The sequence below is a fragment of the Lethenteron reissneri genome, chromosome 15, assembly GCF_015708825.2.
Source record: "Lethenteron reissneri isolate LAM-NWPU_2019-01 chromosome 15, ASM1570882v1, whole genome shotgun sequence".
NCBI classification, from domain to species: domain Eukaryota; kingdom Metazoa; phylum Chordata; class Hyperoartia; order Petromyzontiformes; family Petromyzontidae; genus Lethenteron; species Lethenteron reissneri.
In genome coordinates, this window is record NC_083793.1 from 9,876,664 (window position 1) to 9,896,509 (window position 19,846).

The 19,846-nt window shown below is 49.4% G+C and overlaps 1 protein-coding gene across 1 annotated transcript in view; it reads right to left on the minus strand.

Moving 5' to 3' along the window:
* Window positions 1-19,846, minus strand: part of LOC133342682 (lysosomal alpha-glucosidase-like) — a 56,786-nt gene that overhangs the window by 10,097 nt on the left and 26,843 nt on the right. Inside the window, exons 16-22 of the mRNA XM_061552004.1 lie at window positions 19,076-19,196; window positions 18,127-18,295; window positions 14,567-14,683; window positions 13,130-13,363; window positions 11,366-11,422; window positions 10,384-10,514; window positions 8,589-8,677 (exon numbers count right to left, since the gene is read on the minus strand). Of these exons, the coding sequence (XP_061407988.1) occupies window positions 8,589-8,677; window positions 10,384-10,514; window positions 11,366-11,422; window positions 13,130-13,363; window positions 14,567-14,683; window positions 18,127-18,295; window positions 19,076-19,196 (918 nt within the window). The remainder of the gene's footprint in view (window positions 1-8,588; window positions 8,678-10,383; window positions 10,515-11,365; window positions 11,423-13,129; window positions 13,364-14,566; window positions 14,684-18,126; window positions 18,296-19,075; window positions 19,197-19,846) is intronic.

Here is a 19,846-nt window from a genome sequence, read left to right on the forward strand (position 1 = left end):
TTCTTTTTTTGCCGTTAAAGCTTTTGGCCTCGAGCACGATGCGATATGTTTTCCGGCCCACATGCCAGCAAAAGCCTGCCACTGAGTGTCCGGGCCGCTGAGTCACTGCTCTCATTCAAAAACTCGTACTCAAAAACGATTCACCTTGCCAATAGTCAACAAGTGACAGCTCATCTCATCGAAATGGACTAACGGCTCATGTTTAATGGTATTGTTGTTTGTTCAGCACCCTCTTAATGGCTTGGCGTGTTACAGCGCGAATTCAGTTGTCATTGTTATTATTACATTATTATTGATAACGAAGCTCTGTATGCATGCATCACTCGATTTGCATTCACAGATCATCAGCACCAGTACAGCAAACAGAATGCTATGTTTTGCTTTGCGTTAAGGTCAAAGCCCATACTGTTTGGGTCGTGGCTTCTGTTCATGAAAGTGCCTTTCATGAATAGAAGCCAGGGAAAGAACAAGAGTCACGGATGTTCCAGCTGCTGCTGCTGCTGTTAAAGCAAAGTAAACCACGTGGACATGGGCAGCATGCATCATGGGAACAAATGGTGAGAGATGAGATACGGAATCAACTCGGGAGTGGAGACTGAGAGAAGGGTGGAGAAGCGGAGGAAGTGTTGTATACTAACCCTTCTTCCAAAATTGAGATTAATAATATTTGATGATATTTTTATATATTATCTTTTTACTTGTTTTTTTTAATGAATGAAACACACCAAAGCGCAGCAAACTGCAAAACACCAGGTGTTGTTAAGTAATAACTGGAGGAGGGCTAGGATGGCAGAATTTGCAACCTTGCTTCAAGGAAAGATAAGGCCTGATGAACGGGCACATGTCACCCGTGCAGGCGGCAGAGACAGTGGGAGTGTCAGCCAGACATAGTTAAGGCAAAAAGCCCAACCATCCTGCATGGTTTTAAAGTAACGTCAAAATTCGAAATTCAACAACAGAGTAGGCTAAATTATCGATCCTCGCGCTCGCTCAAATTGGAGACCAGGCTGCGAGCTACATCAATGAACCATTGCCCATTTGCTAATCCAATACTGAATGTTAATATTACTGAAGTCAAAACGAATTCTATGACCTCAGCACATGGGCAAATAATAGGGCAGTGTCGACTCAAAGGCAATGGAAGAAAGCAGAGGCGCCTTTGTCTAAATCACAACCACAGAAAGCCAGGAATCATCACTGATTGTGTGTTTAGGGATTCCGAGCTAGTTGGAACACGTGCACACAGGGGGGAGGTAGAAGTACGCCTTGTCCTCCTGCAGCTGAGGGAGCAAAGATAAAAGTGGGTCAGCTCAAGGCTGTGTGCACAGGGGAGGGAGCTGATTTAAACAACCCTGCACGTCTGAACGTGAGGGGGCCTTGGACCTGAAATTAAGAATAACACTCCCAGAGCAGAAGGTTGGATGGCCACAGTGAGACGAGAATAAGAGTGTTGTATATCTCTCAAGGATGCAGACCCAGCTGAACAACAAGGCTGCGGGGGTCACCAGAAGTTCGCGTTCGCCTAGTTAAGACAAAAAGCTAAATTATTCTGTATTGCTATTAAAGTAACGTTAAAGTCGGAATTTAACAACAGGGTAGGCTAAAGTTATTGATATTCACACCCACTCCAATTAAACCAGGCCACAAGTTACGCCTACTGAACCATCACCATCATTAAGTCAATATGAAATGTTATTTCCATACTTTAATACTTTCTATACAACTCGACCCGAAGCATATGACAATCAGAACCTTCCTAAGTCAAAATTGAATCGCACCCAGACAGGAGCGAATAGTCGATATAAGGTTGAAGAGGGAAGGAAATTAAGAGCACGGCGAACTGCAAACGTAAGCAAAAAGCCGGGAACGACACCAGCCCAGCAACAGCGAGTCGGGCTTCGACAGGCCATAAAAGTAGAAATAATAACTCCCGGGGTCAGGGGACACAAGAAGAAGCAGGCAGACAAAAACCAGAACTGACTCCAAGGTTCAACCGCCCTCACCTACAAGGAGTGACGGAAATTAATGAGGCCTTGAGTTAACGGCGTCAGCTGGACAGCAACAACAACGGCGAGCAGAGATAGGGTGGGGCAAAGACTGCGGGGCTATGGAATGCAACTTCGTGTCAGTAAAGCCCTGACAAACAAGTTAAGTTAAAGACATCACAATACATAATATCGTACATAACATCAATGTTAACGCTATTCACCGTAAACTATATTCCGCTTATATAACCATGCAGACACCAAGGAATACGAATTCCTAGGATCAAGAAACTTACCCCTTAACCTAAGATATCGGAAATAAATTAATAATAATAAGCATATGCATGAAAAGACAAAAGTAAAACTTATGGAAAAGCCAGGATAACGGGATGAATCACCACCAGGTCGAATATAAATACATAATAAAAAAACGATGTTAAACCCAGGGTCGGAGAGAAAGGGAGATCCCGGCCGTCTTTGTATCCCCGCAGCGCGGGATAGGAGTGTGTATACGCTCGGGGAAACACCTCCACTTGAGTCAAGCACCACGATGGGAAACGACAGACCTTAGGTTACATACAGAATCATAACTGTGAAATAGTAAGGGACAAATGTTAACTTAAAACTTTTTAACCATTTCTTTGTGCGCCGGGTCGGAGAGAGTGTTGCCCCTCCCTCCAGGTTGTGCAACACGAACAAAGATGCCTATGAGACGATTTGTAACGTCTGTGTTTTGGGTTCATGAAGAAGGCCAGACAAGAGATAATATTGCACCCAGACAGAGAGACGACTTCGAGGCAATTTGTAACATCTGATTGTTTGCTCGTGGGTTTTATGGAGGGAGTGTGACAACGGAATATACCGTGGGTGATGCACACAAGGACATACGGACGTACGGACACACACATGGACACACCTGCCTACGGACAGATCCTGACACAGCAAAAATCGAAAGAAGCCCCGCCTTGTGGGCGGGATCCAGGGGGATTTTTCGGCATAAAGGAAAGGATCCTGAGCATTGGAAACTAGTGCGACCAGCGGGTCGACTCAGGAGCGAGCTCGACCGGGAGGGTCGGCTCAGGAGCGAGCTGCGACCAGCGGGTCGGCTCGACTCATCTTCAGCTCGTCTGGGACTCAGCCGAGTTCGATCGGCTTACCAAAGCCGGCTCTCGGGGCTCGACTCAAGCGGCTCCCCATCTCCTCTGCAGGCGGGCAAGACCCGCTTGACAGCTCAACTCGGCCTGCGTGGGTCAACCTCTGCCGAGTCGGAGGTCTCTGCTGCCGCCGGAGTGGTGAGGGTCGCGGTTTGGCGACGAGGCTCCGTGCACACCCTGGTCGACGACCCAACACTGCACGCTGCGAGCGAGTTGTGGGCGCCACCTACCGACCGGGTTCCGAACTGCGACAGCGTATCAACGGGCATCCGAACCAGTTCACCACGGTGACAGGGGAGCGACTGATACGTATGACGCGCACCGCCCCCTCACCACACGACCACCAGGCGTCTGTTTGACATAAAGAGTCGACTCCGAACACTGACTATTCAAGACAACTCTTACCACTCAAACACACTCGAACCCATAAGCCATCCGTGGCTGGGAAGGCATCACAACGAGACCGAGTGATGGCCATCCGTCGTTAATAAAAGTATTCGTAATTTTTATCTTTAATATTTAGTGGGCTGTACTCTTAATCGCATAAATTCCCAACAGATCCATCAATACGAACTGATTCTTGGCACCTCCTTCCGCCGAGCCACGCTCACGTGGGGAGTGGTGGCCCACCGGATCCTTATCAGGTGATCTGGTCCCCAATTAGTAAACTTGGTATAAGATAACGATCTTCGGAAAAGGAGCACCGTCGCAGGCCCTTACTCCGAGCCGTTCTGTTGTGAGATAACCTGCCGATGTATCTGTTGAGATTGGTGCCTTTAAGAATAATAACTGTTTTTGATTGTGTTTTTTTATCGCCGTATAATCTTTCAAGTATCTTTCAGTCATAATCGCCGCACGTACTCGCATCCTCTACAGAATATTCAACTGTCCCGTGACCCAAGGTGCTAACAACGTGATAAGGGTTGCGTATGATCAATAAGGAGTGCGGTACTGCGTGAACAATATTGAGTATAATCATTCATTAACGTTAAGGTTTTCTTAGCATAGTATTTGCATATTTTAACGACTCTCTCTCTCACTAACAACCATCGCGTTATGCGGGATCCATGTGCCGTTGTCAAAGTGAAATCAGACAATCGTTGATGATACTGTATTGATGCCGTGTTGACGTTCCGGGATTGAGAGTTCGCATACTATATCATAGTTAAGGTTGAATTAGTAATAAATTGATCAATACAGAAGTGGTTGTGTGATTCTTTCCTGAAATCTATGCATAAGATCTGCTTCTGCGTCGAGATCTGAACTTGGTGACCTTAATAAACACACTAATACATACTCAGTAAATGTTAAAGCGATAACGGGGTGAACCGGGGACCTAAATATAACCACGAATACACACTCTGGGAATGTTAAAGCGAGAATGAGACGAACCTAGACAACGATGCCGAGTTAATCTAAGTTAATCTTGCATACTTACACCACACCTGCATAACTGCATACGATTAATTGCCTTATTCCGATCGATAACCCACCCTCGTCACCGAGGCGGGGTCTGGTTATCATAACGACTTGCATTATCATAATTACACCCACTCGCATAATTAATACGATTACCTCTCGAATTGGCATAATTAAAATGTGCATAATTACATAAATTAACATATTTCCGGATAATTACACATTTGGCCAAATTTCATTTAATTATTATTATTTTCACTGAATATTCATAACCCACATATACAACATAATAATTTCACCCACGCACGCATACAACATAACAAATTTTGATAACCAACATATACAACAGAAGACAGCGGAAGAGAGGGCAGCAGAGAAACAACGTGGAAGAGTTCAGAGGTCACTGCTGGACACAAACAGCTGGGGAATGAAAGGAATGGAGGCAAATGGGGGAGGCATTTGCCCAACAGTGGGAAGTTATTGGCTGATAACCGAAACAGCATCTATAGATGAACATATGCAACCCCCGAGCGATCCAGGGTCCTTATTCGATTCAATATTTTGTTGTTGTCACTCTTTACCATCTGATTTGTATAAAAAAAACTAAATTAATATAGCATATTTTAGACATGGATAAGAGACTCCCCCCCCAAGACTATTTGCATTTTAATTCCATGAAATAAATTAAAGAATCTATTCTCACAACCCACGCTGGTCGATGCGTGCGCAGCATCTGTCGTGAGCGTAGAAATAGATTTCAGTCGATGAATCGATGCGTAGTTACATGCTCTGCTGACTACCTCGCGTCGATGGAGCTGCAAGGCGTGCAAGAAGCCACTGTCGCGAGCTGTGAGCCGCACCATCACCAACAACCCCAGCATATTTTAGACATGGATAAGAGACAAAAATCGTGATTTTTTTTTAGTCTGCGTTTTTCTCTCCCTTGAATGAGGTGACAAAGGCTGATTAAGCTAACGATGCAGGCTTGGTACTGAAACGGTATAATGCAGTAGAACTCCTCTGGGACCAGGGAGATCGGAGCAGGCGCAGGGTAGATCGGCGGTCTAGCAATGGCAACGCACACCAAGTAAAGTCTGCTTTTTCTCCTCTCAAGCCATTGTGTTCATGGGCCAGATGACAGATGGCCGGGCCGGGCACTCCAGGCTATGTGGATTCTATTGAAGCTCAGCAAAGAGCTTAAGTCCGGTTCTACCACTCCATTGCTGGGGCTTTGCGACTGAGCGGCACCGAGTAGATGAAACCTTCACCACAGTGAATTTTGGCAGCAGCAGGGGCATCATTTTGAGCCTTTGGGTAAATTTGAAAGAAATTCACGCTGCTCAGGGGTTAGAGCACTAAGCCGGCGCCACTGAGAGCCTGGGTTTGAATCCGGGTTTCAGCAGCCTGTGGTTGAACTGAGTTTCTCAAGTGTGGCGAGTTGATGGCCTCAAGGCTGTTTCACTTTGACATTTGACGAACCATCATGCTCCGGCATACAAGAGGTGCACATCTATTGCAGTGACATCTATTGCAGAATTCTGAGACATTATTTTCCCGGTCCGTAACGATATGGCGATTTAACACTGCAAAATATTGTTGTTGCAGGTTCATGTTTGTGTGGGGTTCTGTTATTTCAAGGTTGCTTTGGTGTTCATTCTAACGTGCGTTTAGAGTATTTGGCTGCTATACATTTTCCACATGACAAGTCACTTCATTGATCTATCATTTGTGGCCATGTCACTTCTGAAAAAGCGCTATATAGCTCAGTGGGCTTTACCTGATAAAACAAAGATTAGTTTAGTTTTAGTGTCATTGCTTTTCCAAGCAACTGGTTCGACCGGCTTGTCCAGAAATATTTAATGTTCGATGTGCATTGTGCAAACTGTTTCTTCCAGAAGTACTGAATGTGTAATGTTCATCGCTTTTATATTCACAAACTGGTTCTTCCAGAAGTATTGAATGGTTGATGTTCATCGCTTTGATGTTCACAAACTGGTTCTTCCAGAAGTATTGAATTGGTTGATGTGCATCGCTTTGATGTTCACAAACTGGTTCGTCCAGCAGTATTGAATGGTTGATGTTCATCGCACAAACTGGTTCGTCCAGCAGTGTTGGATGGTTGATGTTGACTTTGATATTCACAAACTGGTTCGTCCAAAAATATTCAATGTTTTATATTCAACGCTTTGATATTCACATCGCTGACTGATAGCCATAGTAATTACGAGCAGGGCAGTTGTTACGCTCGGTGTTGTAAATACGTTGTTGAACTTAGAAATCAAGTTTCCACTTTCACAAATTGGACGTCTCGAAGGAGCTTCTTTACACACGCATACATACCCTAACACACGTGTGCGCACGTGCGCAACTACCATATCGTACGCATTCACAAGTGTACGCAAGCACTTATCTGACCTTGTGCACATGTGTACGAAAGTACATGTCAACACAAGCAATGGAGTAAATAGCAATCGAGCAAGAACAATAAATCATTGTTAAATAAAACATTCCTTGCAGCGTAAGTTGGCTCTGCCAGATTATTTGTAGACTGATTACAGCACTGATTACAATTAATTTCACATAAACACCCAAAGACAAAGATCCCCGTATACTCTTAACAGACTATTGCGGCAAGTGCTGTTAGCGAGCATCTCTGAAGGCCGACACAGCACATAAGCACCATGCCTGGCCGCCTTTGTCTCCCTAATTGTATGTGTACGTGTGTGCGTACATACATGCACATATATATACACACACACACACAAAAGTTCGTAAAACAACGTACTACATAATTCTTGCATGTGTGAAGGCGATGGTGGAGAGCATATCGGGTTATAGTTTTCTTCAAATTTAGGTGGTCTCGTGGTATAATGTTTGGCACCATGGACTTATAATCCAGAAATTGCCGATTCGATTTGATCTCCTGGCGTGACAATTCTTGTTAAACGAGTGCGAGCACTCCCGCCTCCAAAATATCTGTCCCGAGTGTGGAAGAGTAGGCCAAATACCTTATAAGAAGGGCTCTCTAGAGCGCCCTCTAGTGGAAGCCCTTCCACCAGCAGCGCAGTAACAGAGCCATTGCAGGGCTGCACCGTTATATTTAGTTAACTTTTAAACGAAACAGTTTTTTATTTACCAGGTAAGGCCCACTGAGCTATATAGCTCTTTTTCAGAAGTGAACTGACCACAAATAACAGCTCAGCGAAGTGGCTTCTCACGTGAAAATTGATAGCAGCCAAAAACTTTCAACGCATGTTGATTCTAAATTATGGAGGGAAAAACTGGAGGACTTGGAGAAAAATCCACGTGACCAGGGGGAGAGAGACATTGATACTCCAAATATACAGGCGTCAGGGCCCGGATCGAACCCATGACCTCTTGTATACCAGGCGAGGTATTTAACACATCGCCACCGTCGTGCCCCTTACTTGCCAGGGCTTAATTTCTTACTGTAGACTGGAGTACTTTAACAGCAGCCATAGCAGCGAGAGCGATACTGGATGTGGTAACAAAAAGATCAGCTGAAATGTTATAATCCCTGCTTGCAGGAGGCCCATGCATGGACATTTGTAGCCAGGCTCGCAAAAGACACACGCTGTACACAATGCACACAACTGCACACACCATACACACACAAAAACAAAGATCCTCTGTATAGCCTTTACAGACTGTTAGGGCAAGTGCTGTAAGCGAGCACCTATGAAGGCCGGCACGACACAAGAGGTGTTGGGTGGCCAACACCACACCCGGCCGCCTTTGTCTCCCCAGTGGCGATGTTTAGACACCTAGGGGAGGGCTAAGGACCGGTTCAGATAATCGTCACTAGTGTTGGCCGTGAGCGGGAATTGAACTTGGGTCGCCGGGTCGTAGCGCAGCGTAGCGCGCTAACCACTACACCACCGCTCCCCACGCACCGTCCACACTGCTCTCCGGCGACAGATTGATGTGCGCAGTTTTGCCACGAGGAGAGACGCGTGCCGCGTGGGTGATTAGCCCCTGGGGGTGAAGAGACCCCCCGCCTGGGTCGTACCTATGGAGTCACCATCGTCCCAGTAAAGGGAGCCCTTGGCGGAGCCGGTGTCGTCCAGAGCAACCAGAAGGCCCATGGGGTTGTGGCGGCTGCGGGGGTAGTTAGTGGGGGGGCAGAGACACGGGAGACATGGGGGGGGGGGGGGGTTGTTAACGTGATGTGCACGTTACGTCTGTGTGTGTTGGTGTATGTGCGTTTGCGGGACGTGTGCATTGTGCAAGGGTGTGAGTGAGTGTGTGCGCGGGCATGCATGTGTGTGTCTGTGTGTGGCATGTGAACAATGCGTGTATAGAGTGCGGCATGCATCACGCGTGTTTGTCGTGTGGGTGGGAGCAGTGGCGCCGTGATTGGGGGCAAACCGGTGACCTGGGTTTGATTCCCAGCCATGGCTAACGTCAGTGGCGAGTGACATCTGAAATGCCCCTGGGCCTCCCCTAGGTTGACTCGGCCTCAACCTGGTGCGGTCAATAAACTTCAGCAATGGGAAGACACAGTCGGCTCGGGCGTGGTTTGTCGGGCACACCAAACCCCTCCCTCCCTCGTGCACCGTCCTGGTCTTCATAGCTGCTCGCTAACAGCACACAGTCTATGTCGGCTATACCAGGGGATCGTTGCCTTTGTGCACGTGTGCAGATTGGTGCCCGTGTGATTTGCATATGTGCGCACACATGCATGTGTGTGCATTTGTGGGTGTGTGCACGAGTGTGTTTTTGTAAAGGCATGCATGCGCCTTCGTATTTGCATGCGGAAATGCGCGCAAGTGTCTTTGTGGCTGTAAATGCATGCATGCGTCTTCATATGTAGATGCAGGTGTTCTTGTGGATGCATGCATATATATAGGCTTGCGTGCGAGAGCGTGAATGCATCCGTCCTTTGTGTGTGTGTGCGTCTGCACATGAGTGCGTGCGTCCATGTAATTGTGGGGACTCAGTGGGATCTGCAGACGAAGGTGATTAAGCGTGTCTCAGGACTATTGCAAGGAGTTCGAAGAGAGGAGGTGAGATGCGGGGGTGTGAGATGTGCGAAAGAGAGAGAGGGGGAGGCACGGGACACGGGGGAGAAGGGCAAGAGGAGCGAGCGAGACCACGAATTCTAAACAAGCTCCCAGCATCTTCTTGGTTCTTTCGGTAAAGTCACGTAGAAGGGAAGTAATAAAAAAATAAAAATAAAACATAATAAAATAATTCTCACACATTATGTATGCATACATACGCATACATACATAATGTGTGAGAATTATTTTATTTTATTATGTTTTATTTTTATTATTTTATTACTTCCCTTCTACGTGACTTTACCGAAAGAACCAAGAAGATGAAACCCTGCAGTCACGAAAGCTTTAAATCGAAAAGCTCCCAGCACGTGGGGCGAAAATCGTCTGGCATTCAGTGCCGGAGCAACACGCGCTGTACGACCCGAACACAACATCAGAGAGCCACCTACACACAGTGTGCATGCCTTTCCCTAAGACCTGCATGATCACCACCACCAGCACCGTTAGCCACAAACAAAGACAATGATCACTCCCCCCCACTATCCCTATGAAGGCCTGCACGGCACACGAGTGGATTGGTTGCCAACACCACACCCTTCGCCTTTGTCTCCCCACCGCACCAGGTACTAAATTGAGGCCGAGTCTACCTAGGGGAGGCCCATGACCAGTTCACATAATCGTCACTGGTGTTGGCCGTGAGCAAGAATCGAACTCGGGTCGCCTGGTTCGTAGCGCAGTGCGCAAACCACTACACCACCGCTCCCCATGTGCTCTCTCTCACACACACATACACACGAGCACCTCTTGGAAGTGGTACGCTCTGGATCCTGAGTGGGCAGCACGTAACCTCCCCGCACGAAGATTGGTATCGTCTCCAATGGAGCGTCAACCGTGATGGAGGTCTTCCTCTTCCCCACTGAAACCTCAGTGCCCTTGGAAGGGAAAAGGGAAGACATTTGATTGCGTGCATTTTTGTTGATTGATTCATTGATACTGATGGAGCAGTGCCCTTTATTTAATCTGGAAAGTCTCAGCTAGATCTTCCATGGACACGAACTTGCCTACCCCTCCCTCTCATCTCACTTCACTCCACACACTCTCCTACCACTCCCCTCTCATCTCACTCTACTCCGCTCCACGCACTTTCATACCTCTCCCCTGTCATATCACTCTACTGCCCTCTACACTCTCTCCTGCCTCTCCCCTCTCATCTCACTCGACTCCCCTCCACGCACTCTCCTACCTCTCCCCTCTCATCTCACTCTACTCCCCTCCACGCACTCTCCTACCTCTCCCCTCTCATCTCACTCTACTCTCCTCCACACACTCTCCTACCTCTCACCTCTCATCTCACTCTACTCCGCTCCACGCACTCTCCTACCTCTCCCCTCTCATCTCACTCGACTCCCCTCCACGCACTCTCCTACCTCTCCCCTCTCATCTCACTCTACTCCCCTCCACAGACTCTCCTGCCTCTCCCCTCTCATCTCACGTCACTCCCCTCCATACTTCTATCTCTTCCCTCCACACAGATAGACTCAAGAATCCGTTGCTGTACTGCCATCTTCTGGCTACCTTGCATACTCTCATCGGACACATTCACAGAGATTTAACCATCGGCAAATAAAAAAAAAACTCTTTCCCGACATCACATTATCCGCACATGTTCTTGATCAAAACGACTCCCTCGCTCGGGGTATATTTGCCATTACGGGCGTCTGCGCTCGCATGGTGGAGCCTTGACTTAATTGAAAGCAGATGATCAGCCCGTGTATATGTTTACCTTGTAGTAGTCAAACCAGCGGGCATCCGGCAAGTAAACATCGATGGAGAATGTTTGCTGCAACAGGGGAAAAAAAACACAAATGTTCACGACCACAAAACTGACAAGATGCACAGTTGCATGTATGCCTGTCGAACTTCTTTCGCACCGTACATAGCCAACCGTGCTAAGAGGAGGTACGGAGTTGGACTTGCGACGAGAGACATGAAGAGGAACGCGTGGACCGGGGTTCATACGCAGGGTATGACACACATCGCTAGACTAGCCGATGGACAAAATTGCAGATACAGTGGGTGACGAAGGAGCATGTTCCCTCCATGACTACTGATACAGGCCACCATACTTCAATAGGGATTACCGTTGGTAGGGCTATTTTAATACACACAATGGACAGGAAGGACAAGATCAAAGGACTCGCATAATGTGCATGCATAATGTACGTTGACTCATTAATCCCCCCCACTTTGCGTAAGAGCGCAGAAGTGTGGTCACCACATCTACGCCTCTATATAAGGAACGAAACAGGTGGACTTCTCCACAAATCTGATGAAGCTAGTTGTAATTACTGGCGAAACGTCGTACTCAGAATGTAAATGTTGTGGCTTGGCTCTCCAGCACACAGATTAGTGCTGTACTAGTGACGAATTGGCCACGTTCTGTTTACGTGACAATCCTGACTAGTTGGCTGTGTCGGGTGGTGGCGGGTTTTAACGACACACTTATATATTTGCGCGATCTAACCCCCCAATAAAACCTCCATTATAGTTTAATCGATGCATAACGAGATTTGCGAAGGGTTTTGGAGGCCTTCGTCCAGCAGCGGTAGACAGAACATGGGTGATTATAATCCTGACAATGATAAGCGTGCGACAAACAAAAAGGAAATGTCGTAGCTTGACACGGATCCAAGATTAACCGGCCAATTCAAGTGTCAGCTCTCTCGCTGTCTTTAAGAACCGAGTGCTTCTCTTTCAAATAAGGGGCAGAATCGGGCCATTCATGAGTTGCAAGGCCAAGCACTTCATTAATATCCAGCGTGTAGGAGTGGGTATCATGCGTAGAGGAGAGACGGTTGTTTTGTTACAAGACACTTGATTGGAATCTCGTGTGTTAGGGAGCAGTTAACATGTGGAAAAAAGATTATGTTGTGACATCCCTCACACGCGTGAGATGTACAAGGTGTTTGAGTCAAGATACGTCGATAATCTCCAATACAACTGTCATGGGACTTTCTTCTGATGTTGCCGTGAGTAACTTGGCGAGGGCGTAGCTCCTTGTCTAACTCTGCTATCGTGCGCATTTTGAAAGAACGGAAGAGGAATGCAGCGAACAGAGAACGAACACCTGCCCACCTATTATCCACCCACCAATACACTCCCCTACCTGCTTCCTAACCCTCCACCATACTCATACCAACCCAACCATCCGTAGGGCCATTACCCACCCACTCACCCGCCCATCCACTCACCCACTCACTCACTCATCTGCCCATTTTTCCGATATTTGACCCATTCACCACACCACTCATACACACTCACGCGTCCTCTCACCTGCTCACTCACTCATCTGCCCACCCACTCACCCTCCTGGCCACCCACTCACCCACCCATCCACTATACCACCCACTCATCCACTCACCTACCAAGCCAAGCCACCCACCCAGCTCCTCTCACCAAACCACCCACCCAATCACCCACCCACCCAATCACCCACCCACTCACCCACCCACTCACCCACTCACCACCCACTCGCCCAGCCACCCACCTCGGTGAGCACGGGCGCGATCATGAGCGCGGGCCCCCACAGGAAGACTCTGTCGATGTCGTGCGTCGCCGAGTCCTCGGGGAACTCGTGGAGCAGGGGGCGCACCACGGTGCTGCCGAGCGTGTGCGCGTCGTGGAACAGCGTGTACAGGTACGGCAGCAGCGTGTAGCGCACGCGCAGCGCGTCACGCGCGATGCTCGCAAAGTTCGCCCCGAACGCCGCAGGGTCTTGCTCCTGTCGCGACGTTGCGGGGGGCACGCCAGCACGGAGGTAGAGGTTAGGGATCCAAGCTTTTCACCGTGCGCCGTTTCTCTCCTCTCTCTCTCTTTCCTCTCTCTCTCTTTCCCCTGCTTCTCTGTCCCTGCGGTGTATCACGACCAGGTTCTTACTTCCAAGATGTTCGCCTCTACCGGTCGTGCCCATCCTGGCTATCCTGGTTGTGTTTTACCAAATTTTGCTTTGTCGAAGTCGTCCGCAAGTATTAAAAAGACGAAGATCACCTGTCTAGCCTTGACAAACTGTTGCGGTAAGTGCTGTTAGCGAGCGTGGCGCAAGCAGCACATCCGGCCGTCTTTGTCTCCCCAGTTTCAATGATTATGCACCGCACCAGATACTCATTTAAGGCTGAGTAGACCTTGGGGAAGCGTAGAACTGGTTCAGATTATCAGCACTGATGTTAGACTTGGCCGGCATTCAAACTCAGGACATCAAGGTCGTAGTGAAAAGCGCTAAGCACTACACTACCACTCCCCACTGACATTTCACACACACGAATAGACAAAGATCTCCCATATAGCCTTAACGAACTGTTGGGGCAAGTGCTGTTAGCGAGCACCTATGAAGGTCGGCACGGCACACGAGGGGGTGGGTGGCCAACACCACGTCTGGCCATCTTTGTCTCCTCAGTGGCGATGTTTACACACAGCACCAGGTACTCATTTGAGGCTGAGCTGACCTAGGGGATGCCCAGGATCGGTACAGATAATCGTCACTGTTCTCGGTGGCCGTGAATGGGAATCGAACTCAGGTCACCGGGTTCGTAGCGCAGTGCGCTAACCGCTACACCACAACTCCCCTACACATTGCACACACACATTGCACACAAACACATCAACAAAAATAACTGCCATTCGCCAATAAGCATATTTCTAAATGTGGAGGGAAAAACCGGAGGACCCGGAGAAAAATGCACGCGACCACGGGGAGGACATACAAACTCCAAATATGCAGGTGTCAGGGTCGGGATCGAACCCACGACCTCCTGTATACCAGATGAGGCAGTTAACATCTCACCACCGCGGCGCCCTATAGCAGCAGCCAAAGCAAGGAAAGGTTCCCCCACACCCCTAGCGTCGAGAAGCAACGCAGCTTCCTGAACGGTGGCCCTTCATCCTCCGCGTTAACGCACGCGGGGGCTGTTTCCAACCTCCGCCGTACCTTGTAGTTGAGGCCGTTGTGGTTGCGAGAGAAGGGGTAGAAGGCGCCAAGCTGCATCCAGCGCAGGCACAGCTCCTCCTGCACGTCACCGTTGAAGCCACAGATGTCGGCTCCAACCTGCACGGGGAGGGAGGGAGAGAGAGGAGAGCGGCACAGGGTTTAACACACGGGCACTAAGACGCAGCGGAGAGATGTACGATCTTTTCTCCTATGAAGCGGTAGTAGTTGCGTTCCTGAAGAACACCGCGTGATGGAAACATCGCGTTGTAATGAACGATATATGATACAGGGTAAAGCTCAGTCCGCGATCACACGTGAGATGCGTACGCAGGCTGAACAAATGCTGAGACGCGTGGGTATCATCTAGAAGCATCCAGCAGCATCTCGCCTTGTGGGATGCTATGCCAAGGCAGCCGTACGACCGCTTATTCATAATCGCGCGACGTAGTTCCGTTCACTCGATCGCGTTGTATCCAATTCGCATCCTCGTTAGAAAACAATGTGCTCCCTAATATATTCATAACGCGTTGCATCCAATTCGCGTTATGAAAGCACGCGGCGTTATAGGAGAACAGATTGTACGGTAGCGGGTTATGGAGATAACTAAAAGAGATGAACACAGAAACGCGCACAGGGAGAGAGAGAGAAGGTTTTAGACACAGGGAGGAGACACGGAGAGAGGAGTCACTGGGAGACACGTGGAGTGATGCAGAGCGACGCACGCAGAGGGAGAGAAGCAGCGAGTCGAGTATGGCCTGTATGGGACTACGCAGCGATGCGGAGAGATGGAGAGAACCTCGAGGGGAGAGAAACGCGGAGAGACAGATGCACCGAGAAAACGCGTAGCATCATTGAGGCCACAACAGTGAATTGTATGACATCTGTATCACTTAATTTACTTAATGTCCTTTGATTTTCCGCGTCAAAAAATTGGTGTCCCTACAAATGGTTCCAGTGGCAGGATTTTCCATGATAATTATTCTCCCAATAATGCCCTTTCCTCACCCAGCAGGGCCCCGCCGAGTTGCGAAACGCCATCTTAGAAGGGTGCTGCGTTGGGATGTTTGGCCAATTTTATTTTGAGAATGATTTTGCCCGTGGGATAGGACTGGATAAATCGCACGAACGCAACGGGGATATCACTCACAGATGGGGCTCATGAACCCACTTGCTGTCTTGCGTTCAACATGTATGCTCACCCGACCAATATTATCATAAATAACGTTTTTTTTTGTTGGATTGCATAAATATAAATGTGTTGTTAATCCGCCAGGTAAGGTTTGTCACGTAAACAAAACGTGCCAATTAGTTACTATTTCAGCACACCGGTGTGTCGGAGAGTAAACCCACAACATTTATGATTTGAGTATTTCGACGTTTCGCTGGTGATTACAACCAGCTTCATCTACTGTCTCCCCCTGGCCATCCTGCAGCCCGGCAGCTTCGGAAGTCTCACAAAATCTCCGTGTCCTCCGCCAAGCCCTTTCCCAAAAATGGATCGCGTTGGCGTGCTTAGCCAAGCGCGGCGCATTGGCGTGCTCGTGCACGTCCGCCCCGTAGACTGTGAGCACGCAAGACTCCGATGGCGAGAATGTTGTGAAGCTCCGCTAGAGCGCAGCGGCGCGTTACCCGAGGCTTTTCTGTGGCCTTGTCCAGCGCCGCGCTGCCCACCCCCTTCCCCTTTATCTATTCGTCCGCATCTTAACCCTTTCCCATTCCGATGACGTACGTACGTGTACGTCATGTATTTTTTTTCCGATTCCATCCCGATGACGTACGTGTACTTCATCGTAACGGAAACAGAAGAAAAAATAAAATAACTTTATCGGTTCCGTGGCTCCCACAAGGCCATGTGGGAGGGCATGTGGCGCCAGCTATCACAGAGTGCGGTCGTGTTGCTAAGGTTCTCTGCGGCAAGTACAATGTCTTTACAAAACTACCGCGCTATGCCTCTCTAAATAAAATTAAAGCTGAGCCGCTTGCGCGTTCCGAGATTCAGCGGGGAACGGGAAACCCACCCTGCAACTTGCAGACGTCTCGGAATGGGAAAGGGTTAAGCATCTCCATTCGCCGACCGCACAGCGCTCGGTTGCCCGGGGAACTATCTGATGGACCGGTGCAATGCATGTTTGGGTTAATTTGGGAGCAAAGCGATGGAAGTCGAGGAGATTAATTAGAGGAGAGGCGTTTCATTCGTTAGCGTCCTTGTTGTCCTTCTGTGTGTGTGTGCGCTTCTAGGTGTACCGTCTGTAAAGGTCACCCTCTCTCCGCTCCCGTATTGCCCAAACCGATAGCAGACAATATGTCACCATCACATATCCGCCTCTGCACACAGAAAATTCAAGCATTCTTTACACAGCCCCCACGGCCCTCTGGGAGTGAATAATTTCAGCAGCTTTGATTCGGTGCAAGCAAAACTCAGGACCGGTTTGGACATACGGTGTCTCATCAGCAGAGTCAGGCTGGCTTGAATCAATGCTAGTGACCTGCCAGCAAGTTAAGGGCCCTGAGTTTGAGTTTTGTATTGCACAGAGCGCCTCCTTTGCTTTCAACCAATGCGGCCGCTTGTCAGCAGAGTTCAGACTTACATTGCAGTTCAATGTTCGACTGTGATCAACGCAGAGGTTACCCCTTAGATTCGTTTGGAAATGTTCACGCCTCGGCTTGCTTTTCGGACTCATCCCGAAATTGGGCACACGATGCTCGTGCCCCCCCCACCCCCCGTTGCACCACGGCAGCATTGCATGTGAGGAGCGTGTCCGCTTTGACGACTCGGCAGAGCCGTTCGTGCGAGTCTTGCCAGGAGAGGGCGGTAGCGCAAAACGTGGACTAATCTCCATCTGTTCAATTCGCGTGGCATAGAGTGTTGCCCCCTATCATACACGTGGGTTTAATCCAGGTGTACCGGCTTCCTCCTACATGTAACCAAATTATATGGCTCAAAACATCTTAATATATTGAGGACTGCAGAGCTTCGGCAATTGTTGGCACCGGCACGCCGCCTGGCTGGTGCCTTCCGGCTCGTTTGGGGCTCCTCCTCGTGCCTCCAAGTCGTCCTCTCTCTCTCTCTGTCTCCCAGAACGAGCGAGCACGTCGCTGTTCCGTGGTTACAAACTGATGTGATTGTTGTGAGTGCAAGCCCAAATGATCACCCAATGACTGCACGACAGAACGCCCTCTGTTTGCCCAGGATAGGCAGGGGCTGTCAAACTGGAATGTTTGAACCGCGTTTTTGCGTGTTTATTTTTTGTCCTTCCCCCCGCACCTCCGATTAGCACGGATGGCTACGTACCGGTACAAAAAAAGTTCAAAATACGTACATTTGCAATTGACCCCCCGGTGGCCTAATGATAAAAGTTGGCAAGCCTGAGTTTGTGAGTGAGGAAGCCAAGTGGGATCCACCCCCCCCACGAATTCCACGAGCGAGCGGTGGCGGGTTGCAAGTTGAAATTATAAGCTGCGTGGTGGTGGGGAAGCTCGGGTTCGGTTGGGGGGGAGGGTCTGGGGGTGGTGTGGGGGGCGGGCGCGCGGGCGGGGGGCAGTGCCGGAGGCTCGCTTACGTAGGGTATGCCGAAGAGGTTGAAGTCGAACATGCCCACGATGGAGATGTGCACGTTGCTCCACTGCGAGTGATTGTCTCCGGTCCAGTGGGCCACGTAGCGGCCCGAGCCAGGGAAGGTGGAGCGCGACACCACGAAGGCGCGCTTGCCCGTCGCTCGCTCCGCCGCCCTGCGAGCCAAATGCAGCCCACGGTCAAAGGGGAGATGGTCCTGCCCGCGGAAGGCGACGTGTCGAGGTTTTGCGACGTTGCCTGCCAACTAGAATTGGGATGACGGGCCGGTGGGTCGTCGATGGCCGCTTCTTTGTCGGCGAATAAAAATAAAACTGCCGTTGTGCCCCGACCGTCCTGCCTGCCTACCTCCCGAAGGCAGGAAACCTCCACAGAGTTACGCCCAATGCAATGAAGACATCAGCAAGCCCCGCCTATCACCTCCCGTCCAGCAACACGTGGAAACACAGGTGAGACTCATTCCCTCCCCCCAATTTTTGTGTGTGTTATCTGAGTGAGTTGAGTAATGGAACCGGTATAATCAGGAGAGTACTATAATCGATTACGTCAATAATCGGATATCCCACTTGTATTGCAAAGCCCACTGAGTTAAGTGGTAGGCTGCTGATTTTTGTTCCCACTTGCTCGCCACCGACTCACGGTGATAATGGGAGGCCTTCAACCAATAGTGGATAGACCGTGACTCATGTTGATAATAGGACCTTCTACCAGCAGTGAATAGAGAATGACTTAAGGATGATATTGGGAAGGATTTCATTAAGTAGTGGATACACCGTGGGTAATAATGATGATGGGGGTGGCCGTGATTCAGCACTGGATAGACCATGGTTCATGAAGATTGATAATGATGGGGTGGCCTTCGTTCATAGACCATGGCTCGTGATGATGATGGCAATGAGATGTTGGCTGGGTCATGGCGGTGAGCGCGGTCTACTCACGCATAAGACGGCTCGCTCTGCGACCATCCGAACAGCGAGTGTGTGTCGTAGTGGAGGCCCAGGTAGGACACGGAGTCCGGGCACAGGGTCTTGTCGGCCAGGGTGTCTCCCCACACGGTGCCTGCAGCACGAGATGGAGAAACGCGGGGGACGGGGCGAGGGTGGCATGCCGAAATTTTGCACAAAGCGCCAAGAGTCGTATCCCCGCATCTCGCTCGCACGCAGTCCGTGGTCTTTCTGACGCGTGGCGTGTTGCCAGAGTTGCCACCTGCTATGGTTGTCTCAGGGTTGTCCTCTATTTGAAGTGACTGCCCTGGGAAATATGTAAGTCTTTCCGAGACATTAAGAGTTCTGTTTTGGTCAGTCGAGTCAAAACAATAATTATGCACCACGCGTAACAATGCATTCACGTCTACTTCTCCCCGCTCTGGCTAACGTGAGATATTCTTCTTCTCATGAAATGTCCTGCTTTTTTTTACTTCTGAGGTGGCAACCCTCGAGTGTGTGTGTGTTGTGTGTGTCTCAGTCAGTCAACCCATGGCACCTGGGTCTGTCCCATGACCTGCCAGCGGGTGTTCGACACTCCACGTGGCCTAAACGTGCATATGGCCTGGCAGAAGCACCATTGTGATGTCGTCACCGCTTTGTGGCGAATGGTGGTTGTTGTTGTTGTGTGTGTCTGAGTGATGCTTGAACCAACAACATGGCAAGTTGGCGGTTCGGACCACAAGTGGTGCATCTGCCAGTCATCTCCATGAACCCACAACACCT